The sequence below is a fragment of the Pelobates fuscus genome, chromosome 7 (assembly GCF_036172605.1).
Source record: "Pelobates fuscus isolate aPelFus1 chromosome 7, aPelFus1.pri, whole genome shotgun sequence".
Taxonomy (NCBI): Eukaryota; Metazoa; Chordata; class Amphibia; order Anura; family Pelobatidae; genus Pelobates; species Pelobates fuscus.
The window spans coordinates 143,286,959-143,312,868 of NC_086323.1; the positions used below are offsets into that span (position 1 = coordinate 143,286,959).

Genomic DNA, 25,910 nt, shown 5'->3' on the forward strand with positions numbered 1-25,910 from the left:
AGCTGGGAGGAGCATAGGAAAGTGTGTGTGTGGTAGCCATGTGCAGTGTGCTTAGCATAATGTATATGTGAATCAAGCAGTTTTAGGATACCATTCCTTTAAATCTATATCTTTAAACCAAGCTATATTAATAAACAACAACTAATAACCAACTACTACCTGAAAAATATCCTGCAAGTGGGGATACAATGCCACTGTTTTACCCAGAGCTGGTTACAGCTCTATTACATGTGAGTTTGCATTTTTAAATTTTGGTAGTGCTCACTCTATTTTTTTTTTTTAAATCAAATTGCACTATTAGTTTCTCTGTTTTATGTTTTCCCATATGCTGCTACTGAACGGAATTGTCCCCCAAGCATTTTTTGTTATTGTGCCTTCAAAGACTATTTTTTACTTTTGCTTTGATTTGTATTTGTTTTTGCATTTATTGTTTAATTTTGGCGCTACCTGTTCTCTTGTTTACTTGCTAAGTTCTTCTTTTAGGGTTTAGAGGGAATCCCCTATTTCAGGTGCGCTGCCTACTATAAAATCTTTCTTTGTTTAGTTGTTTAGCGCTGTTCCTACCTCTTGTTTGCTTTATATTAATTTGTTGACTTTTTAAAATTCTCTTTTTACTGAGGTATTCGAATAACACATTAATACATTTATAAATTGAATACAGTAACGTAAACCAGTTTTCTCTGGTATAAAAGTACAAGTCACAATGAACATGGCATTCAGATGCTTGTAAAACTAAAATTAGCATATCATGAAACAGAAGAGGAATATAAATGTCTTAAGTCATATTGCAATCATTTTTCTACAAATAAGACCCTATTAATTAAATATAAGGTATAGAATCATAGAGTGGTATAGATAGTTAAACAGTATAGATCAGGACTGGTCATCGGGCCTGGTGGGCTGCTATGTCCATGGGCCGAAGCTGACAGGGTAGATCAAAACAGCTCCCCTGGTCAGCTTTTGTATTGCCACTGCTACTTGAGCATCAGGTCACAGAGGGAGCTCTGAGGGAGCACACCTGTCAGTCCACTCTAATGCTGCATGGAGGAAGAGATTAAACAGAAGAGAACAAGCTCCCTGCGCTGGCTCCTGTATTAAATATATCTTATTTTTATATTTACCCCTCAACAGTCCCTCTGTCCCTGTCCCACTCAAAATAGACAATCCTTATCCCACACACACACACTTCAGCCCCTGTCTTCCCACATACTTCAGTCCCAAATCCCCCACACATCACAGCCATTATCCCTGCAAACACCACCCCCCCTAGTCCTGCATACACTACACCCTCCTATTCCCCATACACACAACAGCTCGTCTCCCCACATACTATACCCTCTATTCCCCCCAACATACTAGTACAGCCCCTACCCCCACAAACACTACAGCTCCTAGCTCTTCATACACTACACCCAATTCCGCCAAATACACTACAGACTCCAATTCTAAAGCCCTTATCTCCCACATACCACAGCCCATATGTCCCCACACATATACTACAGCTCGCTCCTTACCCCATACATACACTACAGCTCCTAACTCCCATACATACACCTCAGTCACAATCCCCCAACACTCTACAACCCCTATCCCCCACATGCACTACACCACCTAAACACATACTACACTGCATACAGCCCCTTTCCCAAACACTCAACACTATAAGAAGACTATCGTCTCAAGCAACCCTTCAAGCAGCACCCCCTGAATGTGACCCCCACACGTAACCCCAAAAGCGTATTCACCAAACATACATAATCTCACAAGCAGAGTTAATGTGCACACACACACACACACACACACACAAACAACACCACAGGTAGTCTACACCACACATGTTACCCCACAAGCAGTCTTACCCCACACAAGCAGGCTCTCCATGCAGAGAAACACACACACTGCGGTGGGTACACAACATGCCCCCTCTCAGGGCATGCTAAGAATTTAAATGTCAAGACACAATTTTGTCCCTGTGCGGTCCTGGTACATGTTGTAAAGCATTGAGAAGCAACAAACAAATAGACAACTGTATTCTACTAGTATACGAACCAGAAGATACATTGTCACTAATTAGCCACATTGTCAAATTAAATGAGAAGCCAGGTTTACAAGACTGTTACAACACATTAATTTGTTATACCAAGTTGATTAAACTTGAAATATTCAGGCAGTTTCAGAAGGATCCGGAGAGAAAGGGGGGGAATCTCAGGACACAGTGTGTACAGTGATTTGCAAGACAAATTGTCATTACCAAATAATTACTCTTTTTGAAAAACTGACAGCAAAAAAATGTTTTTAAAGGTAAATTCTGTACATGCTTCAAGGATACAGGTCATTTGTATTTGAGAAATCAAAAGGTCCCATAGTGATGGTAAATCAGACAGTGGTCTGGCATGCTGGTATTTGATAAAGACATTGAAAGTTTTACAATCAGCAATATCAGATTTGTTGGTAAATTAAAACATCCTAAGAAGTCCAGTTTAATTTCACCCACCACTTTTTCCTAATCTCTGTGTTCTGTAGATTAAAACCTAGTACAGCTAAAACCTCAAGGGCAGCAGGTCACTAAAACCAGAGATCATTATAGTAAGAAGGGGGTGGGGGAGATTGTATACACAAATGGGACCTATTTTACACTATCTGCCATAAAGCAGCCCAGTTGGATACGTTTCTCAAATACCACAGCATTCTTGAGAGGGATTACAAAGATTGCACTATTGCATAAATGTCCCATTCTTGGATTTTATCCTTCATTCTTCAAAGAAATATGATTTATGTTTATACTCTCATACAATGTTATTAAAAGGTTAATGTCTATTTTTGGAGAGAAAAACAAGTAGCAAGAGAAGTGAGAACGAACAACAACTGAATTAGCCTGCCCTTCGGTGGGTCCCCGCTCAGATCTCAAGATAGTTTTAGCTCATCTAGTGCCATTACAGAGAGAACATATCTGAAGCATATCAGACTGGTCCCACCCGTACGGGCAGTCCAGATCTGAAATGCCAGCAAATTCCCTCTGCATGAGAGATACAGCAACCCCAGACGATCGTTTCCACCTTGTAAGGTATCATCAGTGAGGTATAGCCAATATCCCTCTAGGCACTGTGAGCAAGGGGTCCATGTCTGGATTGCCCTTTAAACTCAAGGAGAGAAAAACAAGTAGCAAGAGAGGTGAGAATGGACAACAGCTCAATTAGCCTGCCCTTCGGTGGCCAGGTGGCTGCCAGTGCCAGAACTGCCACCACAACCACTTACACATCTATAGGGCTCCCAGTCCCCGGACTGCTACCACAACAACTTACACATCTGTAGGGCTCCCAGTGCCCGGACTGCCACCACAACCACTTACACATCTGTAAGGCTCCCAGTGCCAGGACTGCCACCACAACCACTTACACATCTATAGGGCTCCCGCATCCCAGTGCCAGGACTGCCACTACAACCACTTACACATCTGTAGGACTCCCAGTGCCAGGATTGCTACCACAACCACTTACATATCTATAGGGCTCCCAGTGCCAGGACTGCCACCACAACCACCTACACATCTGTAGGACTCCCAGTGCCAGGATTGCCACTACAACCACTTACACATCTATAGGGCTCCCGTCTCCAAGTGCCAGGACTGCCACCACAAACACTTACACATCTATAGGGCTCCCAGTGCCCGGACTGCCACCTCAACCTCTAAACATGTGCAAATCGTTTCATGCAATTCGGACATTTGGATGCTTATGAAGTTCCAAAGTGCCGGAGTTCCGAATTACCGAAGTTCCTAATTGCCAAGGTTCCAAATTGCCGAAGCAAACAAATATTTTACTTACCTGAATTTCAGAACCGAACCGAATTTTTTGCCAATGCACATCCCTAGAATCAATCCCTTTTTGAGTATCTTTGGGTGCAGTTTTTCAATGCCTAACTAAGAAAATGAGGAGGAGATAATCTATGTCTTCTGTGGCAAATTATTCCTTAACTGCTGGTTTGCATTCACTATAATCTAATGTTGCACAGCAACACTCTCTGTAGTGCACCAGACTGCCAGAAAGACTTCTTGTTCCATAGGTCCACCATTACAATGTGAATTGCAATGGTTCAAAAGAATATGGGCACACCTGATTTCAAATATGTGTTAATGATTTTACAAGGCAGCAGGTGGTATTTTGGAGCATAGTGTTTCTATTGGTTTCCTTGGTGATTGCAACTTCTTTAGCACATTGCCCCAGAGTTGGTTCCGATTTAAGGGTTGAAAATAATCAATGTAGAAGAGTATGCTAAAAGAAATTGAGAAGATAAAGTTGCCAGTATGTGCTTCGCATTTTAACTTAGACAGTGTTTTTAAACTGTTGGTTTGGGCCCTAGAGTGGGTCCACATACCATTTTAATAGATCGCTATTGGTAAGAAAATGAATATATCATTTTGTCAATTCCAATATCATACTTCATTTGCTTCGTGGAGATCTTACTATCTTTGAGTCCTTTTGCATATGTGCTGACCACCTGTCTTGTGATTTTGTTTTTTTACCAGCAGCTGCTACTGAACGATAAATTACCTTTGCTATGGTTTTATGGGGGAGTGGGAAAGAGCTCTGAGCACCTCCTTTTTGGAGGATCTTTGGCAGAAGATCACGATAATGATATGCCCTACATAAGTACACAATATTTTCCCAGACCATTCAGATCTTTGTTGGGGATGTTTCTCAGCTCCTAGCTCTATGTTTCAGATTTGGTGGTCATGCTCTATAATCTCCTTAATTTGGAAGTTGGTTTGCTCGCACGCAGAGACCATAACCAGAGAAAAGGTGACTTTTATTACCGAGATTATGCTCTTTTGGCACACCATCCTTCCCTTGGGTCTATATAAGAAATCTCGACCTTCCGTGCTCAACAATGGTTGGAGGGGGTTTAGGAAATGGACACTATGGAGGCTATTACTTAATTTGACATCTGATAGAAATGTGGTCACTTAGTCCCGTTGAATCCTGAACATTTCCACCTATTCCCCCATGAGTGAACTCCCTCCACCCCCCTTTTTTGCCCTCTTGACTTTCTTCCTTGATTTCACTCTACATGTCATGTTTTCCCTCATCTTTCCCATTTCTCTTTACTCTTTTTCATTACATTTGATTCTTGTAAGACATTTTCTTTTTGTGAGTGTGGTACTTTTAGCCTTTTTGGGTGTGATTAATCCAATATTATTTTTGTGCTTTTTTTTACTGGAAGGCACACTATGTTTGTGTGGGGGCATAGCTGCTATTCTAATTCACTTCCTATATATTTCCAGGATCTGTGTCATGTTCTAAAATATTTGAATAAATATAAAAATTAAAAAAAATGCATATATCTAGTTGCCCAAGGCAACTACTTACACTAAATTGTTTATTGTAGAGATATTGCTTTCCCAATACGATGGAGACCCTTAATTTTCCAGTTGCAATATGTGTTTCTTAACTAATACCGTATTTGTAATTTGGACAAAAAAAGGTTAAAATCCACTAGTTTTAAAAGTCACCATGTATCGAGGGTGTCAGAATTTTTAGAGTCCCTCTAATACATAAATGAACAAACATTTGAGGTAACTTTGGGGTAAACTCACTAACCTACATGCAGTCTTCAATGAGGAACATGCTGAATAGACTGGAGACTTAACCTGATGAGTTTTAAAACAAATTAAATTTGCTCCTCTCGTTTGGTCTAGTTGACCATACATTATTTATTTTTTTAGCAAAAGATTACAAAATAATTTTTGCTGCTGAGTGCTTACTTAGTGATTAGTAAGTCTCTTGGACTGACTGTCGATGGCAAAATATATTTTTGGTTTACTATATTTATGCACTAATCAGCCAGACTTGCCCTGATTACAATGATATGTAGCCGAAGGGAGGGGGGCACCAAGCACCATATCCTTGAAATGCAAGAGAAGTTAATCTAGACCTACTTTCTATCTGGATTGTTTTTATGTAAAAGCTGGAAGCTTTTCCCCACGAGCGTATGGCAGATACAGACTATTTTGAACATCGCTAACCAGCCGTTGTCTTCATTAATTTTTTGAATTCTGCTAGTGTCAAAGTACAGATTACCAGAACAAAACTCTCCCAAGCAAGGGACAGCCCACCCCTTGGTAAATAAAAACGCATGAATAATAAAGTGGCATTGTCAGTGTCATTACAGCTGTATCAAAAGGATAGCCCTGATAAATGTGTACTGTCAGTGGAACATGATCAGATTAAGCCATGATTTATAAGAGGAGCAGAAAACAGCTGGAAACTGTGAATGGCAGGCTTATTCTGATTGTCTAACAATCTATATAAACAAACATTCTCCAGGGTCCTATATATGCTGCTTATTATCTGTGAACACTGCACAGTACAGACAGACATACAGTCAGCCAAACAGACAGATATGTAGTGGAACCTGTGCTCTCAACAAAATACAAGCTAGAGATTTCAGAGAAATATTGGAGATTCAATTATATTTTATGGACACGTGAACATAACCCCACATTAGTCTAAATACTGTGTGAATTAAGTTTCATTTTCAGCAAGACAATTCTAAGCTGTTACTCTATAGTTTGGATAGCTATACATTTCTACATATGTTTATCACAAACCAAGAAAGGTATGGTGGGGAAAAATAGGGATTGAAAACCCCTTCCACTTGAAGTCAGTGGATAGTCAATATGTTAAACACAGATCTGCACACCAGTCTTCCTGAGTTTTGTTTTAAAGCTGGTGTATCCAGCAAGTCCAAGTAATCCATGTTTAAAATTGAAAAATGTGGCAAAAATGTGATTCTTGGAGGGGGGGGGGGGGGGGGGCGTGGCCGACCAGCTACCAGACCAGACATGTGCATGTAGAGCTCTGTTCCAACACGGCCAAACACGGCCTAAAAGAGCTACTCAGCTCCATATCAGAGACCAAAACCCACACTACCCCCCCTAAGAGACCAAATGGGGCGAAAGAATAGAAAATTCCGCCCGCCAGAGACGTCTAAATTAGCCGACATTCGGCTCTCGTTTGAGAGGCCTGCCCCACTGGTCCAAACCAAAATGGCGCCGGAGACACATAGTGAGAAGGAGGCCTCCGTAAGCTCCCGAGATGACAGGGAAAGCCTTACCTCACCAGCAGCGGAGGCCAAATACCGAGACTCTGAGTCGGACGAGGACTCGTCCCCTGTGACAAAGAGGGACATCAGAGACCTACTGACAGAGATGAGGGAGGTCTGGAAAGCCGACATCCAAGAAACCCTCAAGGAGATGGGGGCCCTTCAGCAAAGAGTTACTGCAGTGGAAGTCAAAGAGGGCAACAGAGAACATGCCTAGCAGACCACCCAAGCCAAAATGACGGAAATCCTCCAACAGGTCCAACAGTTGAACCGGACCATCACAACCCTGAAACAAGACACAGGAGGAGGAATATCCACCTCCGAGGCATTTTGGAACATATCGGAGGGGAAGAACTGTTTCCCCACATACAGAGGCTACTTACCACAATGGGCATCAAAGGTAGCACAGACCCGGGGACTATACTCTCTGAATTCCGGATTAGGAAGGTTGCAACTGCCCCGGGCGATGCTCCTAGGGACATCATAGCCGTGACTAGAGATGTGGAAATCTGCAGCGCCATCTTAGCACGCTCCAGAGACTTACCCGACATCTGATTTGAGGGTCACGCAGTGGCTATCTATGGAGACATCCCCTTTGCAGCACTGGTGGTGCAGAGGCAGCTTGCACCAACTGCTAAAAGGCTTAGGGAGGCAGCAGTCTGCTACTGCTGGGGGGCAGACGGCTCACTGCAAGTCCAAAGAGGAGACCAGATGTACACCCTGATCACTGCAGACGACCAGGCTGCGTTCCTCCACAAGCTGAGCCTGCCCACTGGGGACACAATTTGACACAGAGGCGGAGAGACTAGGACAAAACTTTTGTGATTGACTAATACTTCGTATCTTTTTATCTATGTGTTTACAATGCTCTAATATGGGCATACCACCCAAATAAAGGGAAGAATATGGACTTTTATGTGGACATTATTAAGGACATTCTTTTGCCAACACTTTTGCCCTCAAATAAAATGGCGGAATTACCCTCTACAAGTATGAAAACCTGAACACGAATTCACATCACAGAAGAGGAAGCTGGATCCCACGTGACCGGGAAGGAGGCATTATCAAGTAGTGGGATGGATAGAGACTATTCAGATTCCCGGAAGTGACATCACGCGCTCGTTTTCACGTGCGTGCGCGATGACGTCACCAATAAGGGATAGAGTACCTTCAGCTGAATTTCCTCATACTCCCCCATAAGAACGCCCGTGATTGGTTGGAATGCGGTCCGTTTCCTCCAATCAGGACGGAAGGAGGGATATTTAAGTATAACAAACCAGGATGGGAGTCACCAATTGAGAAAGCCGGGTGAGATCGGCGAAACGCGTTTTGGACAAACTACCAGGATATTGTATGTATTTTAAATGGTTTTAAATGTTCGTATGAATAAACCTTTATCAAGTTGCATGCATCTGGTATATCTTCTATCCTGCTGGAAAGGGGGAAAGAGTCATCCCTAAAAAGGACTCACGGGCCATTATACTCAGAGCCAGGTTACAGGCTCTTATTCAGGTGAGAAGAATACCTCCACCTTTATTTCTGATACCTAAAGTTATAAGGATTTCAACACTAGGGCGAATTTCCCCTGTTCTCTCTTTTTGTTCTTTCTTGAGGAACATACAACAAAAGGATTGGATATTACTCAGATACCTTACATACCCTTGAGAAATTGCCGGGGAGTAAGTGATTAATTATTAAGCGCTACACACTCTCACTATCACATATTGGCTGTGTATATAGTGGATTTATTGTATAGGACAAAACAGACACACAAAAGCGGGCTAGCAACGACAAAGCCTAAATAAAGCCCGAACTGTAGCTAACACATACACAATTCCGGCTAAACAAGCCTATGCCCACTCCTAGCACCACTACCCCACCTCTACCCCTAGAACATCACCCTGCAGGGTCCCACACATACCTTACCACAAACACACCATATCATATGCACACACCAAATGTATACTATGCATGTCAAGTTATACTTTGCTTTGTTTTATGTTGTTGTACTACTCAGTTGTTACTATCCCAGGTGGCAACTATGCTCCTACCAGTCAATGGCTACACACAGGGTCAAGTCCCAGAACCTAATGCCTACACTTGGGGAACTTAGTTTCGCGGGATGCCAGACGACATCATACAATAAAGATCCGTGGCAAGCCTGCGTAGTGCCAGGCGATAGCCCACGAAATATGCTGGGGGAGGGGGGACTACAGGTGACAGGACAATGTTGTGATAGCGACTGGGGTACAGACACCTACAGACGACAGACAGACTTTGCACTACAACAGACATGGTTCTGGCCACAAGTAAGGACAACAATTACCATACCAGGAGCCGCTCACTATATATAGGCATTCAAGATTCCTAGACAGCATACAATGCCAACGGCCAGCACACCCCAACTTTATTGAGTGGGCACCCAGTGAGGACAAGTAGGCTGACGCTCCTCCAAGGCCCCATACGGGTCACACATAGATACCTGACGTCACAGGACCACTAGTTGTCAATAGACCAAAATAATGTGTTATCTTACATTGTGTTCACATGATATGTTATTTCTTTCCTTAATGTACCACGATCCAGATGTATTTTGAGCCTTAAAACTCTAATAAAATACAAATTGAAGAAAAAAAAAAGTGATTCTTTGTGAACTCATTTGCATATGTCCACCCAGATTCCTTTGCAGTCGTAACATCATTGCAAATGTGAGATTTGTATTGTGGGAAAAGCAAGTATTATGTCTCTCCTGGTGTGCAGTTCTGTGTTTAACAATTTATTGACTAACTACTTATGTTTATGAAAGTCTAAAATGAAAACATGTTAGTTGGCCTCAGCAGAATCAGCAAATTCCAGAGCAGGAATCTCAAACTCTTGCCCCGCGGATGCTGATTGACTACATCTTCCAGAACTCTCTGATGGCAAGATAATTATGGGAGTTGTAGTACTAGAGACTCTGTGGGGCGAGAATTGGAGATACCTGCTTTAGAGGCAAATCCTCTAGCTGCTGTCCATGGTGCTGCTCATTGTAACAAGATACATTATGCTGTACTTGAAATCCCATTCAAATAAGCCTTTCCTCATACTGTAATAATATTAAATACCAGCCTTCCAGCTGTCGTATCACCATAGGAGATATTCACATATATTTGCGTAAATAAATATGGCTCCGGTCACATGCTATACCATTGGGTTAACTGTATTGCATACAGGTGTCCAATGCGAGGCTTTTCTGGACTTTCTGCTGTTATTTTACCAAAGAATAGAGATGCAATAAAGTTTTTGACACATGATCAATGAGCTCTGAATATCCGGTTGCCAATCTGTTGCTGTTTACATCTTTCACTAAATAGTAAACTATTTAATTGTGAGATTTGTTGCAAATTCAGACATTCAGACTTTTACATTTAAGGTCAAAGTAGCCAAACTGAAAACATAGACAACTTGGCGAATCTGTCCAGTTCTGCTATTTTGGTCTTAAATTTGAAATTCACTTTGAATAAATTTTGAATTCCTAACAATTCTCACGTTAGTGAATATCCTTGCTTATATTTTATTATGTAATCTAAATACACTATTCCTGCTATGTTTCATCGAGAGCCATGTCTCCTTTAGGACACTTGGCTACATTTGATTCTATTCTTTAATTTAAACACATCCAAGCTCAATTAGATGAAATCCAGGTGGACAGATAGTTAAATGGGGAAATTGAGGATATTATAGAAGCACAGTAATTGCCTTCTATATATTTTTTACAATATCATGGGAATTTATCCAATCTTTCAGAAACACGCTTTGCAAGACTCAGGGAATCCCTTTGCCATCTGCATTACAGATTCCGCTGGCAATAATGCAGTTAACAGGCCTCCGTTTTTATCATGTTTATCTGTAATCCTGACTCTGTTTTTAAATCCCTTCCCATCTGTGTAGTATGTTTCCTTGCATTTTCCCTAATTCCAATCCTGCTTTCCATTCACTGCACTGTATCACAACAAAACAATCCAGAATCTCCCAACTGTTTCAGTCTAGGAGACTTCTGAACCTGGTGTTAGCAAGTGGGAGATATATAACACAATGAAATAAAAACCACAAGAATTGTTTAAAAAATGAATACACAGCCATTAGAAAATTGGAAGGAGGAAAAATGACTTGACCTTGATAAAAATGAGGACTAAGATATTATCTAATTTCCTATACACTTATACAAAAATAAAGCAATTACATGAAAAAGGTTTACAAGTTAAAGGTCACTAAACAATTGAATAATTTCAAATAGTGTGATGGCTCCAATTAAAAAAATAAAAATAAATGACTTATCCTATCTACTACTAATTTAAAGGGTTTGAATCTGCCAAAAAAACGGATGTTTCCCCCTGTCAGTTTCTCTGACAAGATGCCAAAATATCAGAGTATTGCAGTATGCAATGATACCGTTTGTAATACTTCAGACCTGAGGAAGAGAGGAAAACTCTCAAATGCGTGTCTTTTAAGTATTAGGTCAGTCAAAATAAAAAGGTATCTATGCAAACTGCAATAGACCAATACACTGGAATAGTGGCACCACTGACAGGTGACGGGTATAACACTGATTATATCATTACATTGGCACCCATTAAAGAGTGGGATATATTAGAAAGCAAGTGAACAGTTTGTTCATGAATTTTATGTGTTGGAAGCAGGAAAAATGGGCACGTGACAAAGTGAAAAAGAAAAATTTGAGTAACTTTGACAAGGGTCAAAAAGACTTGGTCAGAGCATCTCTAAAACGTAAAGTCTTGTGGGGTGTTCCTAGCATGCAGTGGTTAGTACCTGCAAACAGTTGTGCAAGCAAGGGCAACTGGTGAACCAGTGTCAGGGTCATGGGTGGCCAAGGATCATTAATGCACTTGGGGAGAGAAGGCTAGGCTGTCTGTTCTGATCATGATCATACAGAAGAGCCACTGTAGCTCAAATTGCTGCAAAACGCAATGTTGGCTATGATAGAAAGGTGTCAGAACACAGTGCAGCACAATGTGCTGCTTATTCCTGGTCTTATGATGTTTGGGTGCATGTGCATTGTTTACAGCAGGATGCACTATCGGAAGAAGGCAGGTCGGGGGAGGCAGTGTTATTCTCTGGGAAATGTTCTGCTGGGAAATCTTGGGGCCTGGCACTCTTGTGGATGCTATTTTGACAAGTACCATCTACGTAGAGATGCTGTAGATCAGTACACCCCTTCATGTCTTTCAGCAGGATACTGCACCCTACCACACTGCAAAATAGTTCAGGAATGGTTTGAGGAACATGACAAAGAGTTAAAGATGTTGCCTTGGCCTCCAAATTCCCCAGATCTCAATCTGATTCAGCATCTGTGGGATGTGCTGGAACAACACATGCGATCCATGGAGTCCCCACCTCGCAACTTGCAGGACTTAAAGAATCTACTGCTAATGTGCCAGATACCACAGGACATGTTGGGAGCTGTTTAAGCAGCACTAGGGGACCTACATGATATAGAGAAGGTGGTTTTAATGTTGTGGCGGATCAATGTATAGAAGAATTATAGCAGATTTCTCGAGTATATTCTACATTTTAATAGACATCACACTACCACTTCTGTATGGCCTGAAATAAAAACAATACTTTTAAAGAAATTATTAGGTTTGTGAGGCAAGGCATGACATAAAACCAAAGAAGGCAATAAATGAAATTATAAATGTGTTTTTTCTGCGTGTTTCAACAGTATTTTTTGATTGTCCTTGAACAGAAATCTACACACACAGTGGTTGCCTTGTTCGTGCTGCTCGTTCGTGCTGCTCATTCAGCAAATAATACAATTAGAAATCTGCTTTTTTTAAGTCTGCTGTGAAGAATTTTATTATTCACAAAACATTTAGTTGACAAGATCTCTCTCAGGTTGGTAGATATCTAATATATGCATTATGCTGGGAAAATGACCACAATGTTTACCTACAAATAGATAAATACCTGAGGATTACTTCTAACCCTTCAATGATGGCCCATGCAAAGGCATTTGATATGTACACATAAAACTACAGTGTCCCGAGCTAATCATATTGAATAAGACAACACATACCGAAGACTAAGTAGCATTGTGTACCTGTGTAATGCTCTATTCACTTATCTCTACATTTAGCAAATATGTTTGGTGTATGTAAGGTGTGAAAAATACAATTAAATGTGGAATCCAGACATATATTCTTATTCTGAATCTGGATGCCTCCATCTTGGCTCTCTTTCAATTATGTTGCCCTTTTCTGCCATTGAACATATAAAGGGGGTAGAAAATTAAACAATGTTTCTGTTATCTTAATCTGCATTGTGTGCCCTGGCTGTGCCTTGATTGCATTGAACTGAATCTTTCATATACATTTTAAAAGAGAACAGAACATTCCATTAAAAAAAGTTAGTGCAAGTTGTAGGTGATTTTCCATGTTTTATTCAATAACACAATTTGATCAGTGACAGTTCCTCTTTAAACTTATAAAACCTAAAGTGCTTTGAGAGGAAACAGAGGGACATAGTCAGGAACAGATGGTTAAAAGCACAAAACTCAGCATGATACACTAGTAGCGTGGAACATGGAGTAACAGGCAAGTATTCTCACCAGCACACAGGCGCACACGATTTGTTTTTAAATACAGAATAAAAAATGTTAAAGGAAAATGATGTGAAATAGTGCCAAACGCGACTTAATCCTTGAGATGTTAAATAGGGGGATAAATGAAAAGGTTTGTTTCCAGAATGAACTTCTCCATATTGCCCTCAATGGCATATGGTCTTGAAGGGACACTAGAAGCACCCAGACAACTTCATCACAGTGGAGTGTTGGTGCAGCAAACCCTGCCTTTTTGCTTCCACAATGTAAAATATTTTCAGCAATTTACATCGCATAAAATATTTTACATATAAAAACTCATCTTCAGCAGCCGTCACTCTGACAGCTACGAGATGGTGCTTCCTTATTCACAACCAAGCCAATCTCCAATCTTGACATTCAGTGACTTCCTCTCATTGCAATGCAGGCTGTTCCAGTGCTTCTTAAAGAAACACATTTGATTCAATGTTTCCCTATGAGAAGCATTTGATTGATTTATAAAGCAGCATTTGAATTGACAAAGAGTCACAAAGAATGATGACAAAATAGGAGGCAAATGTGGCTGATGGAAGGACTGTATCTTGGTGCTGAAAAAGGTAAGAAAAGGCTTATTAACGTTATATTTTTTTTTTAAAAAGGGGGAATCTGAGGTTACAATGATGTCTAGGACATATTAAATAAAAGATTTTTTAAAAAACATTATTTTTAACACTACGGTTTCCTTTTAAATTCTTCTCGGTGCACAGCATGGGCTATATTAGCCTAAGGACTAATTTGCCTCTAGCCAAGTAACAATATGCATACAGACGTGGTGAAACACGTTGTGGATTTTTTAAAGCATTTTAATTAAAGTGATTTTGGCCCCCTTTATACTGTGATTGTGCCATTTTCCTTTCATTTTGCTTTTTCATTTTTGCCTGGCATCCTTTTTATCACTCCAGGAAGGATCTCAAGAAAGAATCTAGGTGGGGATTATACCACTCACGCGGTGTGTCTGCTCAATTAAATGTGAGTACTGTACATCTATTTTTATTCATTACTCCCGGTGTACGCAGTGAGCACTATTGTATTTTTTTGTCATTTTTGGGCTCATGGACCCTATACCGCTGTGTAAACTGCGCTGCTGACTACACTACTACATGTATCCTACAAGTGGGGATTATAACACTGTATGGCCATCGTACTAGAGCTGGTCTTAGCTCTATAAAATGTGAGTACGACCATAAGACTTTTAAAGTACCACAAAATATTGGAACATATTATTAGCTTTTTTATTTGTTTTATTTTGTATATCTATACAGTTCCCAATAAACCTTGAATCCGGTATCCCTATAGAAAAGGACAAACAGACTCCTCTATGGGATTTGCCAGCCAGCTTTGCAAGTTTGCACACTGACTTTGGACTTTTAGATTTGCTTCTTGTTTATTTGTTTTAGTGTTTTAATATTTTAAACACATTTGTCCACAAGTGGCGCCACCTTTTCCCGTTTTGCTACACTTTCCCTTCATTGTTCACCAGTGGTTAAGCTCCAGGAATCTCTAATAAAAAGGTTAACACCTAGAGCGCCACCAATATATATATAAACAGCCTTTTTCCATTTTTTACAATGTATTATTTAATATATATATATATATATATAAACCTTGCTAAGTGATTAAAACAAATTGACTGTGGATATGTAATCTTAAAGTATGGAAAATTAGCTGCTATGCAGTATACTTTTATAATTTATACATATATTTTAAATAGAAAGAACAGAAAGAGGATGGGGTGGGTATGAGAGCTAATTAATCGAATCAGGCCAGAGAGAAATTAAAGATGAAATGCATCAATTAAATATCTGGCTAGCGTGACCAAATTGAGATTTCCCAGTAGATGTAAATCTCATCTTATCTCCTCCCGTTCCCATAAATTCAGCTCAGGTTCATTAGTACATATTATCTGTCTGCGTATCCAGTCCCTCGATAGTAACCCCAGGCTGTATTGGGGTAGCAGTCCGGCTGTAATCACTATACTTAACCAGCAGACAACTGTCACTGAAAGTGATCTCTAATATCCCGCACTGCTAGACAAGTCTCTGAGCTCCTCTGCTAGAAATGCTGACACATCCAACAGCTAAATAATTTAACTCTGAAACTTCTTGACGCCTCTGTAAAGGATGCTGAATCTTAGGGATACGGAACCTTTGTGTTTTTTTTTCATACAGCTATGTGTTCTGAATCCTATTGGGAGCTAGGTGAATTGTTCTACCTGCGATGAAACAGGAGGCATATGCCATTCATTGAATTATTCACAAAGGGGTTTGCTCACTAAACACCAGCATGTAGTAACTGATAGCCTAATTACAAAACATCGTTAAAAGAGCTGATTTGGGGACATTCTCCAAATCCACTATAGACGAGGCTTGGCTATTTTAGTCTAACTTTCACTGCAGTGAATACTTTAATGGATCTCCAAAGTTCCTAAAGGATTATTTCTGTGATTGATTTTGCCAGCATGGGAACTCTGCTTGGCATGTGAATCCTGGCAGCACTGTTCACGTACTTCTTGAAAGCATCTGGAACTAATAACTGTCGGAGAAAACATGGGCCAAAGTGATGGCTCTCGGATTTACCTGACAGCCATATTAATTCATCATCTGTTTTCTCAGCTGTGGGAACAGGTAACCTCGTGGACCGTCTGTGCCTTACGCATGCATCCCCACTAATCTGTCCGTTAAAGCAAAGCATTTCAGAACAGATCAGAGAGGATGCTGGGTGAGGCTCGGTTCTAGATGGTGTTCCCTTCTGCGACAATTGCGGCCCACCTGTGGATTAACATTTTAATTTTTTTATATATGCAAATCCATATTGCTGCTATTCATTCAGCTAGTGCAATGTGTGCATGACATGATTTGCAGATTTAAAGAAACTTGATCATGTTTTTCATGACTAACACTGTTTTTCACTAAACTGTGAATTATTAGGATTTCAAAGTGAATTTCAATTTTTTTTTTTTGGTCAAAATAGCCAAATTGGAAAAAATACAAATATTTGGCATAAAATGTAAAATTCACTTTGAATTTCTGATAATTGACACATGATTGGTGGATAAACCCTGCTAGTCCATTCAACACATTTTAATAAATACATTAACTGCAGAATTCCCTACAGGCTTTAGGCAAGGCATCTCAAACTCTGCCTCCACCCTATAGGTTTCTGAATTAGAACTCCTATGACTCTCTGGTCATCTATAGTATTCACAAATTCTGTGAATTGTAGGCCATCAACAATAGGGGAGAGGGGGAGGGGAGGTGCCGTGGGTACAGTTTGTCATCGCCGATTTTATCCCATTCCAAAATGTAGGGTTTATCTTCCATAGTACATTAAGCTTCCAGCGATTAGACTGGTCACAGCAATACCAAATCACAAGTTTATCTTAGAATGACCTGCTAAAACAAAATGGTAATTTAATTACCCACCCACGCCAGTCATGGCAATGTTGTGCCAGTGATCCAGTCAGGGCCAATATACGTTTTTCATCTCTGCGTACATGGATGTCACCTCTGTAATGTCCTTCCCAACATAAATAACTTCCACATGCCATCAGGTGGCACTTGAAAAATGCCACCTGGCTGAATTTAATATTCATACGCTGCCAAAGATGAAAAATTAATTAATCATGGAAAGGAAGCCATAGGAATTGCCTTGTTTAATTAACTGATTTCCCTCTGGAAGCATGTATGATGTTACTGCCAGGTAGCACTTTTCATGTCCTGCTAGGCAGCATATGGGATCTGTACGTGTTATGTCATGTTGTTTAGTTTCTCAGTGAACTGGGACTACAGCCCACTCCAAATCTCAACAGACATCCAATGATGATTGCCATATGTATGTGTATATATATATATATATATATATATATATATATATATATATATATATATATATATATATATATATAGCAATAAAAAAAATCATATGAAATGTGATAGCACATAAAACTGTATAAGCATTTCACAGCACCATTAACAATAGGTGGTGCCACAAATATTCATTTATTAAGCACTGCCCTAGGGTACTTTACCATTTTTTTTTAAATTATACCTTCTACCTTTATCATTCTATCTCCACTATACATTTATGCTCATACAGCTTGGCTCTTTCCTCTGCAAAAGTAAATTACTTCAATACCCTCAAAACCACACTCTCCTTCAAACGACTATTTCACACATTTAACTCTCTTCTTCGCCCTATTGTTCCTCCTCCACCTACTAACTTGACCATCTCAGACTTTGCTACTCACTTCACTGACACACTCTCTACAATCAGGGATTGTATTCCCCTTACAATACTTCCCCTAACCTCACTCCCTCTTCTATGTTTATTTGCACCCGCTGCAGCAGAAGAGGTTTCTGCTCTGCTTCAGTCCTCTCGCCCCACCACCTGCTCACTAGATCCAATTCCATCTCATCCATACTCTGTCTTCTCTTTCTCTACCTCTCACTAAAAGTCTCAATCTATCTCTCTCCTCTGGAATATTTCCATCGCCCTTCAAACATGCAACTGTAACCCCAGTTCTAAAGAAGCCCAACCTTGACCCTAACTCCCCGTCCAACTACCGTCTTATCTCGCTACATCCTTTTGCGACCAAGATCCTTCAGAGTTGTGTATGCAAGATTGACAGACTTCCTCGAGTCCAATTCTCTGCTTGACCCACTTTAGTTCGGTTTCGATGCTAAGCACTCTGTGGAAACGGCACTGACCAAAGTATCCAATGATCTACTCGCTGCAAAATCTCGTGGTCACTACTCTATCCTAATTCTCCTGGACCTTTCTGTGGCTTTGGACACTGTTGATCATCAACAGCTTCTTCTGTCTAAAAGATATTGTTCTCTCCTGGTGTTCCTCCTACCTCTCCCAGCGTATGTCCCGTCTAGACCCTTACGCTCTGCTGAAGACTTACGTCTATCTTCTGTCTGTACTCCCACCTCTGATGCTCGCCTTCAAGACTTCTCGAGGGCTGCACCGTTCCTGTGGAACTCATTTCCCTCCTCGGTTAGATGCTCAGCCAGTCTCCACTCCTTCAAAAAATCATTAAAAACCCACTTCTTCATAAAAGCGTATCAATTAAACTGTTAATAGCTCCCAACTGATTCCTCTCTTGCAACTGTCATTAGTCTAATTCTATCCTTACCTTTTGTGTTACTTTACCCCACTCCCTCTAGCATGTAAGCTCATTGAGCGGGGCCCTCAACCCCTCTGTTCCTGTGTGTTCCAACTTGTCTGGTTACAACTACATGTTTGTTCGTCCACCCACTGTAATTCTCTGCGGAATTTGCTGGCGCTATATAAATAAAAACATAATAATAATAATAATCTCATGTCTGGCTTCACAGCTGCAGTTTGAGTTATTTGTTTATATCATCTACCTCTGACCCTTTGGGCACCACCCTATCCCCATTGCTTAGATTAGACACTCTGACAACCTTTGTCCCAAACTCTCTTATGCCATTTCTCAAAAATTCACCCATCTTTCTAATATCATCAACCTAACCCTCTCATCCTCATGCAGTATCTTCTGATTTACCCGTTACATTACCTCTTGCAAATACCTCCATCTTACTAGCTTTGTCGTCTCCCTATTCATGTATGTGTGACCTTTTTCATTTCAGTTCCCAGTCCTAGTTTCATAACATGTTGTCTGTTCCTAAAAGCTTATGGGCTTTTTTTTTTGTGAGTGAACCCTTTTCAATGATGTGATACATACAGATATTGTCAAATATGACGTCATATTCCACTGTCAGTCGAAAAACAAAGTTTCAAAAATACACAATTTCTTCAAAAAAACAAAAGTCAAGCCTATCAATAGGCCACAGGGTTAATCTGAACAGAATGATGTGGTTTGTAAATCCACTGCAATATGCTTGCCCTGCCCCAGTTTCATCCTTCAGCTTCAAGATTCTAAGAAATTACTTGGTAATTATTGAAGAAGAAAAATTAAAGCTCCTTATTCTCTATATCCTTGAGATTAAAGGAAAACTACCAAGGATATTCTGTTTCTGTGTATCTTTAAAAACATGGTAAACCTAGTGCCTATATCCAGTATTAGATCACAGGGGCAATTACATTACATTTTATCTATTGCATTCCAGCTTGACAATGATTAACTGTTATAATTTAGTATATTTACCTACCTCTGCCCATTCTTTGTTTCCGACCCCTTGCACATACAGGACAACCACTGAAAAAAATAAGAAAATCAAGTTAATAATTTGTCTCTCGGGCACCATATTATATGTGAAGAAACCAGTTAACGATCATCTGAAATAGACCCAAGGGGACCGTGAACTTAGAAAATGGGAGTTCAAATTATAAAGTTAAATTTAGCAGATTTGGATATATCCTCAAACCAGCATAGTCGGAGTCTAACTATTTTAGCCTGAGTATTTTTAAATTGTAGCTCTCATTACACCACAATTCACTGTTTAGTAAATTAACCATCCTTTGTCCTCTGTTATTAATCTCTGACTTCAAGTCGCGAATGAGTTTATTTATTAAATTCCATCGACCAAAAGGTAAGGTAAAAAAATAAAAAACATGTTGACAAAATTCTCCGAAACATCATTTTTTATTTTTTAACATTTTTTGTAACTAATTTGCAATGCCCTCAGCAATCAACATTTTGTGGTTGAGTCAGTAGATCTTTGCTTGCTTCAGGAAGTCTAGGTGCTATTGGATTATAATACCCATCAAACTTTGCCAGCCAGAAGGGAATCTGAGCTGGAAATGAGTTGTATTCCACATACATGGAATAACATAGTTTGGATAATATTATCCATCAGTGAAGAAATTACAATGGAACCAAACATTGTACAACTAAGTAGCTCAAAGATTCTACCATCGCTCTTTGTCTAGCTTAGCTAGTTTAGGCTAAAAGCTCTCCACAATGCACAGTTTCATACCTGCCAACATTCTCTGCCCACCTTTCAGGACAGAGGTCGGACAGGGAAGAGAGCAAGCATGCATTAGCGGGCCCACCTATCAACTGCGACTGAAGTCTGTCCCCACCAACGGTGTATGCATGTGCTCTGTGTACGGTCTAGTCGCAGGGATAGGCAACCTTTGGCTCTCCAGATGTTGTGGACTACATCCCCCATAATGCTCTTACACACATAATGCTGGCAAAGCATCATGGGAGGTGTAGTCCAAAACCTCTGGCGAGCCGAAGGTTCCCCACCCCTGGTGCTTAGTCCCCTCCTGACAGCAGTTTTCAAAATGAGGGACAAGTCAGTTATGCTTTCAGTTATGCTAATTTGGCCTTAAATTTGAAAATCACTTTGAATTCAGTTGAAATTCTCACTATAGTTAATAACCCTGTATGCTGTATTACTATATAGCCCTGTGGCATACTCATTCACACTATATAGTACAGTGGAGCTCACACATTGTGCTCTCAATTCTACACATCCCCTCTGTGAGTCATGCAGAACTCTGACTGGGCTAATATTTCCCCATATATTTACCTGGATCAGACTTAGAGAATGTGTCCATATCCAGCAAACTCCTGTAAAGTAAACAAAGGAAGAATATTATAAATGGAAAATGAAGAAAGACCAATAAGTAACACACTCTTTAATTTGCTCAAAATATGAAATTACTTTTTTTTTTTTCTCTTCATTTCCATCCAAATGATTGTGGCATTGGAATGCTTGGCTGAATTTAAACCCATTTTCTAGACCAGTTTAGTTCCCCAACAATCCTGAAGTAATTTAGCTCTGCAGGTGAGACCCCTTATCCAACATTAGGTTCACCATGAGTAGACTTTGAAAAAGTAGGCCATTTAGGTGAAGTTTTAGATATGCTTAAAGGAACACTATAGCGCTAGGAACACAAAAGTGTATTTCCAATGCTAAAGGGTCCCTCAGCCATAAACATGTGTTTTTTTGTAAATCATTTTTAAGTGTATTTTATTCAAAGTATTGCCATGTGGAGGCTACAGCCATAGTAATTTAAGAACAAATAAGTACTTTCATCTATTTGGAAAGATATCGTCAGTGAAACCCCTCCTCTCTACACGGTTCATGATCATTATATTGCCGATCTTATATTATACTTCAAGCGAAACAAGCAGTGAATAACAAAATAGAATGCATATCTAGCAAAGATCACATATCCGGTTACCATCTGTGGCACTTACCTGACGCTGTCCCTCGTAGTCACCACCGTCTTATTTCTTGAGGTCTTCTTTGGCTCCTGGTGTTTCATTTGCCAGGAGCAGTAAGAATACACCAGTAACGCGGCTCCTGACTCCAGTGACCACATTATTCATGATAAAAATATTATCCATCTTGGAATGATTTGACCTATTTGTGTGAACCATTTTTATATAATGTACCCCAATATTCCTAACTTGGTTGTTTTGGCTTCTTTTGTGTAAACCGGGTTTTCTGTTCATAATTATTCACTATTTGATAAGTAAAGTCCTGTTTTTGATACAAACCTACACACTGGTTCGAAACTGATTTATATAAAACCAGGTAAGTTGATTACAAAGCTTAATTAAAACAGCCTTAACAAAAAAGTTAAATTTCCTTTACAAATCGTTTCCAGGTTTTTGCACTCATTAGAGAGAACGGAAGATTGATAATGTAATAGCTCATTACCAAAATAGCAACTTGATGTGAACATAATATTGATCACAGCATATGGAAATTGCATTTAACGTGCTCTCCCAAGCAAACACTGTGATCAATTTAATTAAGAAAAACAGAGAAACGTATAACATTTCATTTAACAGACAATTTAAAAAAAATCGAAAAGGTAAAGCATTTCCAATATGGGGTATACAAAGATCTAGGGGGGATTTTAAGTCATCGGCATCACATTAGGACAGTGATGGCTAACCTTATTGCTGGCTGAGAATTATGGGAAATGTAGTTCTGAAATAGCAATGGCATTAAACCTTGACGCTTAAGCGAAGCTGCCTAGGTAGTGACTTGCGTGGGTCAACCATGCATGCCTGATCTCAATGCTCGTGGAATATCACATGACGTCATTCATTCTGAAGGTAAGGGTGTATGTTGTACAAGATACAGAATTCTAAGAAGTTCTATGAAAATCAATAAGATGTTTTTCTTTGAAGCATACAGATCAGTTTCCATTTCCCAGGTTTCCTTTGAAACGTACAGATCACAGAATGGTTTTTCGAATCAAATTTGTTTGTGGAAGGTAGTTTTACTCCACTGAGATCCCACCTGTGTTTCTCTCCCAAGTCACTGAGATTTATCCACTAAACTGTGAATTAAAAACCATGTTGCCGAATTTAGGTTAAAACACACATGTTAAACTGGTGAATATGTCCATCAATTTGCCAGCGATACACATCACAGTTGAGAATGTTAGTCATTCTACTAGTGACATTTGGGATTATAGGATATAAATCTTTCGCAGTAGTCTCACCAGTACACAACATGTCAATATGTTCTATAGGTACGTGAGATGTGCAATACGGTGATTAAACCGTAGCAGTGAATAGAAATACAAGAATCCTATTTTATTCATCACAGTCTCTCCATATTATTTTAGACAATTTTACATAAAGACTCCCTAGAAAATTACAGTAGTCAAACCTCTCTTTTGCAAGAGAGCTGTGTTAGCCTTAATTGATGGAGAGCATTGGAGGAGGGTCTGGCAGCCATCTCAATAACATACAGACTCTAAATTGGCATAGTACATTATGTTAAGATTTGTTTTGCATATTTGATGTGTTAGAGAACATTTTAGTTGGATTATTGAATTTATACACCCAGAAAGGTATTTCTTCCAGGTAGAGAATGAGAATCACAGGCTTAGTAAATTGTACCCAGACCGTAAAGGCATTTTTCCTGCCACCTTACATCAGCCTAAACTGCTACAGGGGCTATTTGACCATGTGATCTGTAGTGGCCACCACTGTATCATAAAGGATAAGCTTCCGGAACAGGAGACCTTTACTCGGGCATCACTTTTCGTGACTTTCCTAGATAGGAGCATCCATCGTGTTATGGCTCACCTCTAAAGAGATAATAGTTCCTTCCATGGCAGTTAATCACTAAAGGTACAATTTATACTTCTCTAGCAAAAGAAGAGATTTATCATTACCTCACTTTTAAAGGGACCCCATCAACCTACATGCCGATTAATACCTTGGTTTTCCAACCAGCCCCCATGAAAAATCCCAAGTTAACTTGTACAATACAGGTTGGCAAGTATGAATTGTCTGTATATCGACATACAAACCAGAACATCAAGTGAGGCAAAGCTCTAGATAAGAGTAGTATTTCTAATGTGTTAAGGTCCCCTGATTATTAAAGGAACACTATAGGGTCAGGAACACAAACATGTATTGCTGACCCTATAGTGTTAAAACCACCATCTAGCCCCCCTGGGTCCCTCATGCATCCCTAAATATAGCAACATCTTACTTGTATTTAAGCCTGAAGCTGTAGCTCTGCATGCTGTTTGCCTCAGAATAACAAACGGTCTGCTGACATCATCAGAAGTGGTGGCCTGATCCAATCATAGTGCTTCTCCATAGGATTGGCTGAGACTGTCAAGGAGGCAGATCAGGGGCAGAACCAGCACAATTCAAATAGAGCCCTGGCCAATCAGCATCTCCTCATAGAAATGGATTGAATCAGTGAATCTCTATGAGGCAAGTTCAGTGTCTACATGCAGTGGGAGGAGACACTGAAGGTTTGGATGCATTTTAGGCAGCCATGACCCAGGAAGGATCTCTAACAGCCATCTGAGGAGTGGCCGGTGAAGTTATCACTAGGCTGTAATGTAAACACTGCATTTTCTCTGAAAAGACAGTGTTTACAGAAAAAAACCTGAAGGTAATGAACCAGGTTACAATATGAAGTTAAAAACCATATCAGGAAAAACAATGTAATAACGCTGAGGTTATATACCCACTCAAGGTGTCCATAAATGTCCAATCACCCAGAATCCCCAAAACTATTATTTTACAAGATATTCTTACGATGCCCTAAGATGTCCTGAGGTATGGTTTTCATTTGTGCCCGCCACATTCACCAGAGGATGTTATTAATATTCTAGTCATGGAGAGCTGATGACGTCAATGTCACCTGTAAAACAATTGAGAGTCCTAATGACTTGGATAAAGATGTCTCCTTATAGTATGAAAGTAACTTTAACCGGAGGCCATCTTTACAAACCTTTGGAGAAAGACTGAAGAGAATGTTGCATTCCTTAATATTTTGGTGACATAGCTTCCTAAATAATTGAGGGAGTTCCCCTATGTCAACCAATCCTGAGGTTCCTCTTACCTTGAAGTTTTTCACCTATGAGCATCTTTACTAGTGTCTTAGAAGTAGAAAAACATGCAAAATCCATTTATTTTATTTTTAATACAACATGCTCAGGGTCATGCCAACCACAGCAAGTGTTTAGATAGTCTGGTGGATTGACTGACCCAGAAGACACATGATATATATGACATTTTAATAATGTGGAATATGAGGGTTGTATAGGTGCAAAAATGATTTCAACTGAAACCAAAAGATTGGGCTTGACCTGCAGGCTAAAAATCTGAAATTTTCCAACTATGACCCTACAAGTATTATTGGACTGAATTTACCACAGTTATTCACTGCTCTTCTTTAATCTCTATCAAAGATCGAGTTCTACTTAAATTCCATTGAGTTCCGAACTGTTTAGGCATTACAATTTAAGTTGTTGCTCTGCTCCTAGCTATTGATAGATTTAAACATATTACTACATTACATATTACGTATTATAACTGTTGAACTAGATGCTTAATAATTGACCCCATGCAGCAACAATTCTATCGGTACTCAGAGGTAGCAAATGCTGTGGATTTATTTTCTGATTTCAAGCCAAGTCACACTGGATTTCTGTTTTAGACATAACAGCGCAAGTAGACAGACGCAGCTGACAATCTTTGCCCAGAGACTGGAGCCAGTGTTTCTTCTAGAACATGCAACCCTGCAAGTATGCAAAACTACAATTCCATTGATTCTCAGATTGTAGAGAGCAACAGGCTAGATTAGAATCATGTGAAATATAATTCATGAGTTGTTTGGTACCTACCTGTCAGAACTACTGCTGTAGTACATTTTATAAAACTGTGCTTTATAAAAAAAAATAGTAGGCACCATTAAAGAGATCAAAGGATTCGTATATGTGACATCGCATTGATACTTCA

At 39.8% G+C, this 25,910-nt stretch overlaps 1 protein-coding gene across 1 annotated transcript in view; it reads right to left on the minus strand.

The window, feature by feature from the left end:
* Positions 1–25,910, minus strand: part of CPNE9 (copine family member 9) — a 367,849-nt gene that overhangs the window by 288,891 nt on the left and 53,048 nt on the right. Inside the window, exons 3-4 of the mRNA XM_063426739.1 lie at positions 21,205–21,245; positions 19,876–19,922 (exon numbers count right to left, since the gene is read on the minus strand). Coding sequence (XP_063282809.1) covers positions 19,876–19,922; positions 21,205–21,245 — 88 coding nt within the window. The remainder of the gene's footprint in view (positions 1–19,875; positions 19,923–21,204; positions 21,246–25,910) is intronic.